This window comes from Rhipicephalus sanguineus, chromosome 3 (assembly GCF_013339695.2).
Source record: "Rhipicephalus sanguineus isolate Rsan-2018 chromosome 3, BIME_Rsan_1.4, whole genome shotgun sequence".
NCBI classification, from domain to species: Eukaryota; Metazoa; Arthropoda; class Arachnida; order Ixodida; family Ixodidae; genus Rhipicephalus; species Rhipicephalus sanguineus.
Window position 1 is genome coordinate 205,508,465 of NC_051178.1, and position 17,183 is coordinate 205,525,647.

Genomic DNA, 17,183 nt, shown 5'->3' on the forward strand with positions numbered 1-17,183 from the left:
ATATGCAATATTATGATAGCTCAAAGAAAAGACCATAAAGTGGTGCATACTGAAAATAAGGCCTCTCTTCAGTCCTTCTCTAACACATTCCTGATATTTTTTTAAAATGTTACCCTTGTTTGCACTTGCAGCTGTCACAAGCAAAGATCTGTACAACTTACGTAAGATTTCCTTGAGGCTCTTTGTGAAGTCTGAAGAAAAAACAGAGCGCTCAGCCCAAATGCTGAACACCCTCTCCACCTGCTTAGCAATGCGCTCATCTCGAAACAGGGGCGTCTGCTCGGGAAGGACGTCACGGAAAGAGTCGATAAACTGCTGGACACCTTTCCGCTTGCCATTTTGAAGCACATCGTTGGCCAAGTACAGCATGGTTAGCCGGTGAACAGGTTTAGCTGCACACAAATACAACAGGGAATGTTGAGTGACAGCAATACTTCTTTGAGCTATAAGTACCCATAATAACATTTAAATTGCTTTTCTTTGACATTGACACTGTGAGCTCCTTCTGTATTATATTTACTTTGTATTTGTATAGTATTATTGTACTGTATAAACAAATCTTATACTTATACTGTACTTATTTAAACAGTGTCTCTGTGATTGTACAAAAGTGGCCCCTACTTTTTATTCTGCAGTGACATTATATCTTCACAGCGCCAAACTAAAAATGAAAACACAGATGTTGTCCAGTGAACGACATCAAGCCAACAAAGCAACAGAATCGGTAAGCTAGCAGGACAAAAATATGCGTACACTTATGCACAGTGCTTCCAAATGCCCTACAATTCCTGCATCCATGTCAGAACTAGTAAATAAAGGCTGTGCAGCAAATTTGCACCACAAAATTGATGATCATTTCTGAACAAGCAAAGTAAGCTTTTAAGACGGTAAGCATGTGAGCATCTGTACTACAAATGTGCCTACAATTCACTAACTCTAGGCACCATGTAGGAAGTTGAGGATGCATACAAAAGCATCGAAACCACTATAGTAGGAGGTTCATGAACAAAGCAAAAGTGATACACAATGTTTATGATGTGAAAAAATCATTTAAGAGGAAATGCTGATGGAGCCAATGTTTCGAAAAGAGGACTTCTCTTTGTCAAGGTAGCAAGCGCCTTCTTTGGACGTGTTCTTGTGCATGCCTTGCTTGCCCTCCTTCAAGGGACACTAAAGGCAAATATTAAGTCGACGTTGATTGTTGGAATAGCGTTCCAGAAACATTGTAGTGCATGTTTCGTGCCAAGGAAATGCTTATTTTGAAAGAAAATCACATTTTAGTGGTCCGCAAGGCGTTAGTGCACTTCAAATCCCCACGGAGCCTTCTCACATAGCAGTTGCCATGCCCAACATTGCCCGCCTTTACTGCCCGGCCGCGACGCTACGGTTTCTTGCTCAACAGCGGTTATCAACCTTGCCAAGACGCAGCCACGGGCCACTCCGAAACTGTATAGTTCACTGTAACGGAGCTTAGCTTGGCCAGCAGCAGAAGTAGAGTATCAACAGTGCGAAAATAGCGAGAGCCAAGAACACGCAGCAGTACGCGATACTGAAACTACCACTGAGATGCCACTGTGTGAGCGAAATGCAGCTCGGCGAAAATGGAACTATTGAACCACTTGCGCCGTTCCCCATGGTGACGCCAAGAGGTTCTTTTTTTCCAAACAGAAACAAACAAGCAGCATTTTATTACGTCTTGTGATGCATGGAAGGTTCTTTTTTTATCGCAACTAGTTTGATTACTAGTGGTTAATTGTACTTGGGACTCTTGACGTCATCGAGATCATTTCGAAAATGACCCAAATGTCAGTGTTTTACTCTCGATGAGTAAAGCACTGACAATACTGACGTCTTAGACGTTCTCATACATGGCACTTTCACTCTGACATAAATTGTTATTTGCCTTTAGTGTCCCTTTAAACTTCGAAAATGGAGGACAAGAGCAAGTTTGCATGCAAAGGAAGACTCTTGTCACCCTGACGAAGACAAGCCTTCTCCTTGAAACATTTGCTCCAGCGAAAATCCCTGTTCAACAAGTTCACATCGCTTCAAGCCTCCGTCCAGCCCTGAACTTCTGTCTTGTTTGGATTTAGACCATAGTTATCATGCGTCAGTCCCACCTCCACAACTAGCCCACGTTTTAGTACTCCATGATCTCTCTCACATATACACACATGCATAGAGACGTATGCAAAGGGGGGGGGGGGGGGGGTTCAGGAGGACTATCTTATGTTGTGGAAATGCTGCAATGAGAGGGAAAATTCACATGACTATAGTAAATTCCTTAGAAGAATTGACTTACTGGCAACAAAACTTGTATTTATTTAAAATGCAACATTCAGCTGCAGACGCAGGACTCGAAAAAGAAACATGAGCCAAGGCCATATCCATGAATTTGTACCTGAATGCCGCACTGTCAATGTTGATTTCTATATGGACATTCTGTAATGCCTCATAGACTGTGTGTGTGCAGACCAGAGCTGTCAACACTAAAGTCAGTGGATCCTGCACAACAAAGCCCCTATGCCCTCTGCATTATTTGCATGCGAGTTTCTGATATGCAGTTCCATCACAGTGCTGATCAATTTTCCCACTTGTTAGACTTAGCCCCCATAAGAAAAAAAAGGACAAACGTACACTTCAGGAAATACAGTGGCAAAGCATCACAGCATTCTAAATAATTTATTGCGGTGTCGTGTACTCTCATGGTGCATACAGCTATTAGTATGGCCTTCCGCACCCCCCCCCCCCCCAAAAAAAAAGCAAAAGTTGAACCAGAAATGCAACAGCATCCCAAGATTGGGACATCATATAGATGCAGAATTTTTTGCTGCTTACCATTAGGACCACTATAATAGAAAAACACCACTTGCCATGTTACTCTATGCCAATGCTCTGGAGCACTATTAAGTCAGTTTTGCGAATCAGCAAAACAAGTGCAGCACTATGTATTACTGAATGTTTGAAACTACCAAACACGAGCAAGGGTGGACTATAATGACTACCCGCATTGTCGTTAAAGGTAATGTGAATGAATTTTATTATAAGAAGTAGACAGGGTTTGGCAAGTAGCCCTTTCTTTAGTTTTATAGTCCAATGCAGTGATCTTTTTATTATAAGTGGTTCAGTAAGGGCAAAACAATTTTAATTAAATGTTATGATGTCAAGTGCTGTAGTACTACAATGTCCTGGTAATCTGTCAAATCGCGGCCTACATGCATGAAGGAAGAAATAAACTAGGAGAGAGCATTACGTAACCCAGCCAGCCCTGGTAAGCTAACCCTCTGTGGAACCATTTCCTTCACTTTTTCCCTTGAAAGAACAGCCAACACGTTACCCCTGGGACACTGGGTAACACTGCGGTGCTGCTGCTTTGCCTGCGTAGGGAAGCACTAAACATACTGTACACTCCGACATGGTAATCACGCGTTGTGTATTACAAACAAGTGGGGCATCAAGATTGTTCGGCTTTCATAGAGAACAGTGCTGCTCTAACAGGGACACAAGAAGACCCCAAAACACAAGTTCTTGTATCCCTGTTAACCCAGCACTATTACCTAAGAAGATTACGTACCAACAGTCCCCAATTTCACTAGTGTTGATCGTTTGGTACTGGCTCTCCTCTTCTCGGACATGATAACAAGGCAACTCAATTCTTTCCAATAATAAACTGATATAGTGTCTGCTTAAAAGAGTCCTGAACCACTTTTCCAAGTAATCATCGAATGACCCCAGTATTGATGTTTATTGCCTCACGAATCGATTGCCACAAAAATGTCTTGAATCGATCAAGAATGAACAGAGTTACAAGAATTTGTCACATGCTTTAAGCACTTTCTCTCATACTGAGGAGCGTGCTGGAAGCTACACAAGGAGGGTTGACATGGGGGAAGGAAGCCATGTCAGCACACATCATGACTTTAAGTGTGCACCATGAAATGCGATCACTCTCGCTCCCACTGTGATTCCTAACCACACTAGTGTTGCTATACTACATAATTTTAGCACACGATAGGGTGTGGTGCCAGCACATGGCAACACACTGTGCCAAGAAGCGCATCTGATCGAAACACCACACCTAATTTATGCCGGCTATCAGCAAATAGCAGCAATCTGCTATTTGACGACGCCACTGAAGTGAATGAGGACGGGGGGGCTCTGTATCAAAAGAGGGCACTTCAGAAAGTGGCAACTTTGCGTTCTTGTAAACTCTATGTGCAGCCCACGACTACAAAATTTGGATGAACTTAGCAGGTTTTATACACAAAGCAAAGGTGCTAGTGTTATTACTATGTAAAAGAGTGTGCTGCCTGCGCATCTGATTCAAACGCCACCCTTGATTTATGCCAGGTATCAGCAAAGTAGCAGTAATCTGCAATTTGATGACATACGTATGGTGCCCTGCCCACTGAACTGAGTAAGGACGGGCCTTCGTGAAGAGGGGGCACTTGAGAAAGTGGCAACTTTGCATTCTGCTTGTAAGCTCCATGTGCAGCGCAAGAATACAAAATTTGGCTGAATTTTCACAGCAGTGTTTGCTGTTCTGAGAATGTGTTTCTTAACCAAGCCCAAGGGGTGGTTCAGAAACCCTTTAAAGGGACAGATAACTGCTCAGAACATGAATTAAGATAACCGTACTAATGGAAAGATTGTATATTGTATTGGTTAGAATGAACCCCGTTTTTCTCATTACACGTGGATTTATATTTTGATTTCTTCACTTAACCCACAAAAAATGACTTTTGGCACACCACGCGGCAAAAACACACACAAAAAAAAACAAATATGAACACAATCCACATCACGTGACCTTTTATATATTAGTGTTGAAGTGCAGTACATTATTTTTAATATAATCTTTTCTAACTTAAAATGTGCAAATACGCCTTCGTTTGTACTCAGAAGAACAGTGGTGCCACCTTTGCTTGACGTATGATCTGATGCTCGTGAGCAGCAGCATGAAAGTTGTTAGCTGAGGGCTTGGTGGCACTTGCCAACAAATTGGAGAAGTACGAGGAGCAGCTGCCCTCGAGGCGGTAAAGGGACTCCACGTGACGACGAGCGTTCAGAAAACTTATTGTACCTGCTTATTCAAAAACGGTTGAAAATGTCGAAATGAAGGTGGTTAACAGCCACACTCACTCCTGAGAACGTTGAGCCTAATGAACAGTTTGCGAGGAGGACTAACGGCACCGCTATTGCTTCTCAGCGTTGCTACAGTTACATTGAACTAGACTGTAGATTCTAGTTCGCCGTAACATGACCGGAGATGTGCACGGGCCGCATTTCCGAGCATGAACCCGGCCCAGGCCCTCCGACTGCATCGAAAGCCCGCCCAAGCCTGACGTACAAAAACAAAAGCCCGGGCCTGGCCCGACATTATGTAGGTTTGCTGCGGAGTCAAGGTATCGTTTTCCGGAAATGTGGCATTTCATTCAACATTTAAAAGTGAAACATAAGCAAATGACATGTGACAGTCACTATATACACAGATTACAAGATGTGTCAATATAACAAGCTGTCCAATGATTCGGGCTTCAGTGAAGTGTGGCGTTCCTGCATCACATATTCCGCCGCTCTGAAGTTCCGTTCGCTGCTCGCAGCTGGTAGCCAGAATTGCCAACATCTTTTTCTCAGGCATCGCAAGCTTGGGATATTTAGACTGCTTGTTCTTCCAGAGGTTTAGTACCTCAGATGCAGGACAGGGGGATCATTCCATTGATAGATAATCACAAAGCTCATCTTGCGTGCTCATCGCTACGTGCTGGAAAAGAAGTCCGGCACAGCACCTATATTTTGGGATTGATACGGGCTCTGCACCTAGCCTAGCGTGATAAAAAAACGAAGCAGCGCTGGGTAGCCCGAGCCCGCGGGCCGGGCTACCCGGCGCCCGTGCGCACCTCTAAACCTGACTGTGCATGTTTTGGAAAACAACTTCAAAACTGGTGCTTTTGTTCCCTAAACAGCCTTAAATCCCTTTTATTTTGTCAGCAACTGCACAGCAGTCTGACGCAAGGGGGCGTGACAGATGTTAACTGATTTCACGAACGACGCACCAGCGGACGATCGCGGAGGCCACGTGCCACTACTGTGCCACGTCGTGTGGTTACCGCGGCTGCCCACGCGGTGCCGCCACGTGGCGCCGCCGCGCACGTCTGAATCAGAAAGCGTGGCGTCAAAGAACAAAGAGTAAATGCTCGAAGTCATGAAGCGCCGCGACGTAACATTTGAAGCAACGCATCGCCCCATGCCCCTCCCCCTTTTTCCCTTCCCGTGTCGCTGCCAGCGCGCTCGTGTCGACGAATGGAGATGGAGAAGAAAGCGTTCGCTTTGAGCGATATTATACATGAAGGATACGAAAAATGTTTGCAGGCGGAGATTCGCGAGTGAACGCAGTTCAATAATGAGGTCATTCTATGATAACTTCGAAAGGCGCTACAGGGCGCCTTCACCTACAAGCCAGTATGGCGGAACGAAGTAGTAAGGCAAGTATGGTCACTTCCAGAAGAATCCAATCACGCGTCACGAATTCATTCGTCCATTTAGTTTCATGTTATTAATACCATCAGCCCGATCTGTGCTATCACGGGCGTGGAATACAATTTCAGCGTTCCCGAGAATTAAATCAACAAAGTGCGACGTTAAGGGAATTTCATCTTGCCACAACGGTAATTCGAAACCGCAATGCTCCTGAAGGGGCTTTCGAGAGAAAGGACGGCAAGTTTCATTACACCGGCACGTGGTTTTCTGGCTAATTATGCCAGAATAGAATAAAATGAAGCACCACGAGAACCGCGATAAATGAAAGGTATTAAACGCGCAGCCGGCAGCGCATGTGGTCGCCCAATGTGAAGGACGAGCATGAAAGCACCTGAGCAGGTGTCGGCGTCGACGTCACAGCTGGACGTGCGGCACGTCGGACGCCAATTATTCTGACTTCACTATCGCGAGCGTCTGCTATCTGCTCGCATCAGTTTCAAAGCGCGCTAAAGTGGGAGGGAATCATCTAAAGCCACGTACAAAAGGTCTTTGCGTGATGTACACACATCTAAAGCTAATTGAGGACAAAAACAAACGGGGCGAAAGGCCACAGCTGGCTCTACACAAAACGTTTTTCTAACACAATGTACTTTCAAGGAGCATAATGCGGGCTTTTCAACGCACAGACCTTCGCAAACGAAGCCTGTTAAAGCTGGCGGACTAGATGTTCTACAGCCTCATAATATTATGCCCTTTTCAAAAACACCCGGGACGTAACGACGGCGCTGCTCGATTTCTCCATCAACTAGCTGCTTGCTTCGTCCTGAGCACAGCGTGGCCTACGCACGTGCGGAGGCTTGTGCGTGTTAGTCGTCCATATAGCAAACAAATAGGCACTGCACAACTGCAACTGTTCGCTTTATTTCTTTCGAGTTTGTCCAGCAGGCGTCGGGTTCCTTTGTTGTGCACGGCTGTGATCCGCGCTGGGCCGTTAGACGAGATCTTTAAAATCGAAACAATACGCGTTTTCCGTCGTGTATAAAACCAGTCACAGAATGTTTACCGAACCGCTTCACTAAAGTTTCGCTTCAAAACATATTCTGACGGGGAGGGAGGAAAAATTAGGAAAGATCAACACGCGATCGCCACCAGAGAACATCTTGTCGCGACGACAGATCACATGATAGGTTTTAGGGTTTTAGTGCTCCCCATGGAGGGTGCTCCCGCTATGACTCCCGCTCTGCAGGCAATCCTACGTTAGGGTGGCTAAAATTCTAGTCACCCTACATGCGTCATAAAAAGTTACCGCGAAGCAAGCAAATGCCGGGAAACAGCGAAGGAAATGGCTTCACGGTGAGGTCGCTTGCGCAGGCAGGATATGTGACGTAATACTCTCTTCTATAGTTTATTTATTCTCCCATAAAATAAAACATGTCCGTTACACCTGAAGACGCACGCACACACACACACACATATACCTCCGCACCACCCTTTTATTCTCAAGTGCAAAGTTCACAAAGTGCGTCAACTTGTGTAAATTGCTAACGCTTCATATGCACTGCAGTGGAAATGGTCACGTGTTCCTGTAATAATAATGTCCGAGTTATACGTGCCAAAACCACGACGTGATTATGAGGCATGCCGCAGTGGAGGGTTCCGGAAATTTAATCCAACTGGTGTTATTTCACGTGCACTGACATGGCACAGTACGCGGGCCCGTAGCATTTCGCGTACATCGAAATGCGACCGCCGCTGCAGGGATCGAACCCGCGACGTTCGTGTCAGCGGCCGAGTACCACCGCGGCGGCGGCGGCGGCGGCGGCGGCTACGCACCGTGGGAGCAAAATGAAACGACACAGGTGCATGCGACACTACAGCAATAGTCATGATTGGGTGCTTCGTCAACAACGATGTGTATTGATCGCGTTGCATTCCACACAAACGTTACGGAAGGGTAATCGACTGAACTAAAAAAAAAAGAGCACCTACTCTGAAAGACTCTGCCAGACGAAGAGAAGTTAGCTTTTCACAACACACGGGTATGAACTTAATATGTACTGAAGGGCTAGTTGGTGAGCCATTATCTTTGATTAGGCAGAGCACAAAAGGAAACAATCAGTTACATTATAGGGCGCCTGTGTTTGCATCATTTTATATGTATACGTGATTGTGTCCTTTTGTGCGCTGCTTAATCAAATAACATGGGTATGAGCGGGCCTATATAAGGTCAGCTGCACTTTTTACGGGGCTCAGCCGCAAGGAACCCAAAGACAAAAAATGGAACGCACATACACAGACCCTTATGACATACCAACAAGCCCAGACATTGCTACCCTAGTCAGTTCAGCGGCAATGGCGAGAGTGACACTGAGGAACAATTTCTAACGACATAGCCAGCTGCTCAGCAGCTTCCAAGGCGACTGTGTATCTATATAATTGAATTCGCCTTGTAAGCAGCAGTTCAAAAAAGGCGGAAGGAGAGTACGTCACCAGCTGCGAGCACGTATCGACGACGGCTGTTTTCCATATTTTTGCTTAATTACTTTTGCGGACAAGACAGCCTAAGATGGGCAGCCAATTGAAATTTTTCAAGAATCTGTAAGGTGGATTTCCTGCAAGGACATTTTCCACCCAAAAATTCGTTCCCAGACCACTTTTCTCGCTCCACCTCTCAGCGAAGCTCCTAGAGCGCCACAAATGATTTTCAGAACGTTCTACAAGAATGTCGCACCTCGTAAGTAAGTTCTGTGATGTACACAGAGAAAGTGAGACAGCGATACAGAAAAGGCCGGGTAGTGCTGAATGGGGGAAAGAAAATTGTCCTGCTAGCCTGTGGTCGAGGCTACTTGTTTGGGAAATATATTTGCGCACACGCAGCAAAATTTTTGCACAGTGTAAATTCACGTGAGCTTCCTGTGCTAGCCAAAGTGTGAGTGGACTGACTTTGTTTAGGCGGCAGCTGCGACGAACCATGTCAACGGCCAACCCATACACGTCCAGCGTTTCCATTCATGCCTGGCATCATCGGGAGATGTCCGTGCAGAGCGCTATAGGCACGGGAAATCGACGACGTTCGCAGGACGATGTGGAAGCACATAGTGTCCACCAAATTATGATAAACGTTTACTGTGTGCTGTACGACTAGAATTTATGGTAGGGACGACGGTGCTTCCATCCCTGCTGAACTCGCTGGTGTGTTCAGTTTTCGGTTTCTCCCTGCTGTTTCGATCCTCACAAAGGCAGTCCAACATAACTTGTTCTTCGAGTAATAATCTTTCGAGGCAGCCGTTGTAGCACAAATAAAAAAAAAAAAGCTGGTACAACGGGTGCTACCTTATATTGCACTTATTTTTTCAGACTTTTGGAGGACTGTAATAAATCACTTGCGTATGTAGCGCTCGTCTTTGTTTCACTTGCGACTTGCCATGGTTGTCTAGAGGTTACGGTGCTCGACTACTGATCCAGAAGTCGCGGGATCGAATCCCGGCTGCAAGATGCTAGAGGCCCATGTGCTTATATTTAGGCGCACGTTAAACACCAGATTGTCGAAATTTCCAGAGCCCTCCACTACAGCATCCCTCATAATCATATCGTGGTTTCGGGGTGTAAAACCCCAACAATCATAATGACATTTGTTTCACTTGCGTTACAACGGGAGCGTGGCTTCGCTTGAGCCAATGGCGAAAGACTGAAAAGGATGACTGAATAAACCGAACCGCCACAAAACACACTTCCTTTTGTGAACAGTTCACTGCACGACAACTCAGCCGGACGTTTAACGCTAGTCTTGGGCATGAGTCATTAAATACTAAGGTTTAGCTGCGCTGCTTTTGGTCCTCGCAGGGCCGCGTCGGAATCATACTTTTCGGCTGCTGCATCGCACCGTTTGGTGCCACCAGAAAAGATCCTCGTCCAGTTTGACCCGAGCAAAAGTTTCGCCAGTGGGGAGGGTTGTATACAGAGACGCTGCTACCCCAAGAGGTGAAAGCCAAAAGAATCACGATTCACGCTCACGCAGCTGGGGCTACGATATCGGGCAAGGAAGAAAAAGACAAAGCGAAGGTCAAGTTAAGAAGAAAAAAAAAAGGTGGGAGGAGAAAGGGGGGAGAGAGAAAAGAAAAGAAAAAGGTTGGTAACATCCAATGCGCCCTCGGCGCATCATAGCCGCCGCTACCGCCGCGGCGCGCGCGTTTGCTCGACCTGTTTTCTCCACCAGCATTCGAGCCGCCGCTTCGTAGCCTCCACCGCTTCCCAGCTTGGCGGCTCGCCGGACCCGCGAAAACCGAGAGCCCTTGCCAAAGCGCTGCTGTCGTTTGTTGCGCCCGTCGCGCCTTGTGCCGAGGTGCCAGAGTCCTGAGCATCATGTATCGCAGGGCGCAGGCCAGTACACTCTAGCACAATGTGCCGGATTGTCTCTTCTGCGCCCTGGCACAAGGGGCACATCGTGTCAAGCTCGGCAGTGTACCTGGCGCGCAGCGAGCGTGTCCTAAGTACACCACTTCGCGCCTCGCACAGTAGCCCGCTGCCCCTGGAGTTGTCATACAACGCCTCCTTGGCAATATCCGTCTTTGCTTCCCAATACAAGGCCAGGGCCCTCTTCGCTCGTCCCGACTCCCTCCATCTCTCAGTCTCGACCGCGCTAACTGATTCCCGCACCTTTTTCCTTGTGTCGCGCTGGAGGGGGGCCGTCAGCCGGATAGCCTCCACCCTGTATCGCTCCGATAGCGAGCGGGTTCGGGCGACCCATTTCGTCCGCACCGACCGGAGGTGTACGTACTTGTACACCTCCCGGGCCCAACGGCCATCTGGCAGGCCGCTGAGGCGCCTCTCGTAAGAGAGTTTGGCGACTGCCTCCCTCGCCTCGAAAGACGACCACCCAAGGTCGCCCTGCACTGCCTCATTAGGAGTGAAAGCGTGCACCCCCAAGGCTGTGCGACCCGCTTCCCTTTGGCGAACCTCGAGCGCCTGCCTAGTCGCGGATGAGAGGCACACCACAGCGTTACCGAAAGTCAGAGCAGGGACCGCAACACCTTTCCACAGTTCCCTGGTGACCTCGTACCTGCTGAAGGCCCACAGAGCTCGTGAGCCCAGGAAGGCCCGGCGCTTTAAAGCCTTGGCACGCAACTCCTTCTCATACCCGCATATATAGTTCATCGTTGCCGTCACCGTTACCCCAAGGTACTTGTATCTGTCCGCCCACTCAATTTCCTTGCCCTGCAGCAGGAGGGTCGGGTCCCGCACTGCCTCCCATGGTGTGAACCGCATGGCCGCAGACTTTCTTGCACTGAAGTTCAGCCCAAGATCCGTACCCTCCCTCGCACAGATGTCAAGCAGAGCCTGCATCTCGGCCGCATTGTCCGCCAGCAGGACTATGTCATCTGCGTAGAAGAGGGCAGGCAGCCTTCGTACTCTCTGAAAACCCTCCTCTAGGTAGTTCAAATTGAACCCCAGTCCAGACTCTGAAAGCTTCCTCTCCATTCCGGCCACGTACAGCATAAAGAGCAGTGGTGACATCGGACAGCCCTGCCTGAGTCCCCTAGACACCTGAATCCGGGGAGTGATCAAGTTGCCCCACTGAACCACTGCCTCGGCGTCTGCATAAAGGCGCTGCAGTAGGTTGCGCCACTCCTCTGGCATATCAAGCGCCTGCAAGATTTGCCATAGCCTGTCCTGCTCAATGCTGTCGTAAGCCTGAGATATGTCGAGGAAAGCAAACAGGAGGGGGCGCTCTTCCTTTACTGCAATTTCCATCACCTGGGTGACAACAAATAGGTTGTCTTCCAGGCAACGGCCAGGCCTGAACCCGTTTTGCAGCTCTCCTAGGACATTTTCCTCCGCCCATCGCTGTAGTCTCGCCTTGATAACGTGGCAAAACAGCCTATACATAGCTGATGTCACGGTGATGGGCCTGTAGTTGTCCAGCAGCTCCCTATCCGTTCCCCGCTTCCATATCAGGCGCACCCGCATACATCTCCAGGCCTGCGGTATTTTCCCCGATGTTAGCACTCCATTCAGTGCCTCCAAAAGGATTTCCCGAGTCTGCCTTTTTGTGCGCTTTAGCAGCCCAGGAGGAATCCCGTCTGGGCCAGCCGCCGAACTGCCCGCCAGGCGACCTATCGCTCTGTCCAGCTCCCGCTGGGTGATGCTGTCACATCGTGGCGGTGCGGATGCCAGCTCGTCCTCCTCCCGGCGGCACACCGTAGATTGAAGCTTGGAGGCCATGCCCCTTCGTATCAGGTGCAGGCACTCCTCGCCCTCCATTACCCTCCCTGATTCCGGATCCCTCAGCTGATGGCTAGGGAGATCGGAGTTCGTCTGCTGGGCCTTTATGTGCTGCCAGAACTTTCTGCTCGAGTCACGCCCCGCTTCCTTTATGGCACGCAGCAGCTTCCTGTTTACCGTGCTCATTTTACGTTGCACCATCGAAGCCATTTCCTTTTTTGCCTCTAGGTACAACGACCACAGTGCAGAAAGTTCGGCTTCATCTGCTCCGCGCCCCAAAGCATGCCGGTGACGTCTGCAGCATTGTTTGCGTTGAGCCAGGGCCTCGGCAACCTCTCCATCCCACCAGGCCTTCCGTCGGTGCCGCCCCCTCGTCACTCGTCCGGCCCCTGCTTCATCCTGTATTGTCCGCCTGATCCACTGTTGCAGCTCCTCGTATCCCTGCCCTTCCATACGAGGTGCATCTTCCTCGAGCTGATCCACCACCCTTTCCAAGGCCTCATCAGACAGAGGCCTCAGGTTACCTGCATGGGCATCGCGCTTCGTTTCTGGGGGGTTAGTCCCAAAAGACAGAAAGATGCTGTGGTGGTCACTCCCCAGGCTTCGCTCACCAGTGCTATCGATGCTCATATACGACAGCTTTGGGAGAAGGACAGGGGACAGGAAGCAGTAGTCAATGCAGGAGGACATACCGCGTACCGCCCATGTTATCCTTCCCATACACTTTTCAGTTGCATTGAGCAAAGTTAGGCCCAGCCGCTCAGTCCATTCAAGCAGCAACCTGCCCGCCCTGTCGGTGGTACCATCCAATGCCTCTATGTGGGCATTGAAATCCCCCACTACTACCACTGGCCTGTTCATCTGTGTAATGTCTTTTTCCAGACAGGCCAGGGTCTCTGTGTTCCTTTGGTGCACCTCCCTACCCGTCCAGAGGTACACCAGCCCCAGGGCAATCTCAATTCCCCCAATCTCTCCTGTGAGCCACATGTGCTCCTTACAGTCTCTTTGGACTCTGTCCCATTGTGTGTCTACCTTGGTGAGAAAACCAAGGCCCCCGCCTTTTCTTTCTCCCTTAGTGCGGTTTAGGCCTGACCAGACAAACTGCCTGTTTGGAGGAGGTGTCTCCTCGTCACGTAGGTGAGTTTCAGTCAGGCAGGCCACCGTTACATTCTCTTTCTGTAGTAGGAGAAATAATTCCTCCCACTTCGCCTCCTTTCGTCCCCCTTGCAGGTTAAGGTAGAAAACCATATCTTGTTTTCCCTTACGCCTGCAGCGCCTCCTCTTGCGGGTATGCCTCTCGTGAGAGGCCCGCCCAGAGGGGGTCCTTATATCTACCACCTGTGGGGGCCCCCCTGGGAGCGCCTCCTCCCATTCTCGTGGGGGTGCTGTCCCTCCGCCATCTGTATGATGGCCTGTCCCAGAGCTGTCATCAACGTTCCCGCTGCTGGGTGCGATTGGCTTGGCGGCCCCCAGTGTCTGGTGGGCATTCTTAGGCCTAAAAAAGCACACAGCCTCCTCCCCAGGCGCTGTCCCAGCTGATCTGCTGTGTCATCCCGGTAGGACGGGCCCTGTTGCCCATGCCCTAGTCGCCAACTAGCGCCCACGAATTCTACCCGCGGCCCCAGCTCCTCGCACATTTTCCGCACAGCCACATTCCACTCCCTACATGGATTGATATGGGTTTCGCTGCCAGATCCTCTCTCCGTTAGGGCATACACCACGAACCGATGCCCCTGGGCCTTCTGCAGCCACTTGGTCAATAGTGCTCGGAGCTGAGATGCTGAGCTCTCTGGGGCTGAACTGCCATCCGACATCTCCAGAGAGCCAGCGTGGAGCACTACTATGGCTGCTGGGGTTTGCCAAATGTCCTCTGCCAGGTCCACCGATGAGCATAGCTCTTGTAGAGAGGCACCTTCCTTCACACGGAACATCACCCTTTTGTTCCAGCCAACAGCTTTAAGCGCTGCCCGTTTTAACCTGGCGGCGTTCCCGTCTCCATATACGAAGGCACGTCTATCCTGCTGTGCCGACGCGCCCAGCTTCTCCAGGTGCCGCTTGAGAGCAGCCCCGGGCGTTACCTGATCCTTAGGCCCTGCCAGGTCTTGCTCTTCCCGGCCCTGAAGAGAGGTTTCCTCATGTCCCCCACGAACTACGTCGGACTTCGCAGTCTGAGCCTGCGCGCAATTTGTTCCTGGGCGGCGTTTCGCTCTCGTCTTTGGTTTCGTCCGCACATTGCCCGTCCCACTCCGGTGCGTGGGTGGGGTTTTTTCAGGTTCCCCTGCCGCCTTTACAGTCCCGCCCGAACTCGACGCATTCGCCGCTCCATCCTCGTGGGAGGCCGTGCCGTCTCCCCGAGGCGCCTCCGCTGTACCGGAGGGGGCCGCCGCCGGTCGGCACGCAGTCATCTCTTCAAAGGCCAGTCTTAATGCGGCGATCTCAGTCGCACACTGTTCGCCGCTGAGTGGGTGCCAGAAACTTATCACCCGGCGCGTTCGTGTTGCCCGGCGTTGCGGCTGATAAGAATCCACGACAAGGAGGCACAAGAGACAATTTACAACGCAGGCCCAAATCTACCCGCGAAGCCGTTTATGGCAGGAATGCATGCGAGATGACGCTACGTTTGCTGCACGGTACTACTACCGCTACGCATTAACTGGCTGGGCAACAGTGAGCGCGAGCCGCAAACGACGGCGTGGCCAAGCATGGCGTCGAAACCTCGAGTGGCGAGTCTTCATGGAAGGTAATCCGCGGCCCATCGACAAAGACACGTGGCTCATTGTTTGCCGCTGCGCTTAACTCCAAGGAAGCAGCCGGGCAGCGGTTGACAACGGCCGCTAATCGACAACCCCTAATCACAGAGGAGACCTAGATTACATTTGCACAATTTCAATGCAGCAGTTAGCGCTCTGCTAGCAGGCTAAAATTGGACATCAGAAATAAGCAGGTCTGTCCGAAATCTCCCCTAATCCTGCGCTACATTAAAGTTATGCTCTAACTGGACAATTTCATTATGGCGCGATGTGCAATTACGGGAAGCGTGGCGTTGGCCCTCGCAGCGTCATCAGCTCGTTGAAGTCCGATGCTGCAGAATACCAGACCGAGCTTGTACCTTTACCGCAGGTGGCTACATGGGCAAGTGACATCATGTTTCAATAACGCTGCTCATTATGCGAAACGAAACAACAAAAATAGCTGACTATCGTGTGTTTACACAGATGCGAACGCAAAGTTAATGTGCTTCCCGGCGGTGGCAATGCGTTGTTGGAAACTACGCTTGTATTCACAATGCTTGAGCCGATGGAGGCGACCGCTCAATCTCTGCGCTTCTCCTTCGCTGCAGACATCCAGCTGTTCGTGTAATCCAATCCCGTTTCTCCGAAGATGCAGCGCAGATCTGTGAACCACCGACGCTTAGGTGCCGGTTTACAAACGCTTTGCGTCGCTTCCAACCCCAAGCCCACATTATATATAAAACTACTTCTTATTCCAGAGTATCGTAATTATCCACGCTTTCGTTCAATTCGACTTATCACTGCAATGCACATCTATGACAAGAAACACCGGTCAGAGAGAATTTTTCCGATTGCCGAACCAGGAGAAATAGTTAACAAGTGCTCTTTCTAAACACTGAAAGTACATGCAAAGATCTGAAAACTTACATTTCTTCAGTACTTTCGTCCAGATGTCCACAATCTTTCTGTGATGCGCTCGATGGTGGATGATCCATAGCGAAAGCGTCTGCACGCTGTCTTGCGTGTTGGTGACAGAGGTCAACTTCTTCACAAGGTTCGACTCATTTATCGACATGATGCTCGCTGTACCCTACTGATCTTCAGTTCACGTAGCCGCGGGAGAGGAACGGTATCAAGGCATCACGACACTGTAGATTCACGATGCGACCCAACGTTCTGAGCAAAAGACGCACCTCGGAAGCGGGAAGCGAGCCACCGTTGCAAGCACGGCCGCCTCAACGAAGGCGCAACGGTCCGTGGTCGACACTTCGTACCAGAAACTTTTCGCTTCTTCGTTGACGTCTCGTACGCGGGATGCTACGACGATGTTTTCGGGACTGCCGTGCACGGACCACTTAGCGCCCCTGCTAAGCCTAAGTGCAATCGCGGCGGGGCTGCGAGGCCCCCAGCGCTAGTCGAACATCGTACGCTCGGAGCCCGCTGGCTCGGTCTACAGCGTCAGTAACACCCGCAGATGCTCCGCGCTGATTGAAGCAGAGCTGCTCGGCGAAATTTCGCTTCACTGTGCGCACAAAGCGTACGTAAAGAAAATAATAAATCTTGTTGTCGTGCTTCCAAATCCCGACGAAAACATTGCCACCATTTTGAAACTGGTAACCGAGTTCGAACGTACCCGCACGGTGGCGCGTTAATTTGTGGCAAAATTGTAAATAGGGACATAAAACTTGTAACCTAGCCAACAAATCAATAATTTGTTAGCAGTTAATATTTATTTATTAGCGCAAAGTA

General features: G+C 49.7%; 1 protein-coding gene across 1 annotated transcript in view; it reads right to left on the reverse strand.

Moving 5' to 3' along the window:
* Positions 1-17,058, reverse strand: part of LOC119388140 (regulation of nuclear pre-mRNA domain-containing protein 2) — a 37,876-nt gene extending 20,818 nt beyond the window's left edge. The window contains exons 1-2 of the mRNA XM_037655789.2: positions 16,362-17,058; positions 162-392 (exon numbers count right to left, since the gene is read on the reverse strand). Coding sequence (XP_037511717.1) covers positions 162-392; positions 16,362-16,509 — 379 coding nt within the window. The 5' untranslated portion in view covers positions 16,510-17,058. The remainder of the gene's footprint in view (positions 1-161; positions 393-16,361) is intronic.
* Between the last annotated feature and the right edge of the window lie 125 nt (positions 17,059-17,183).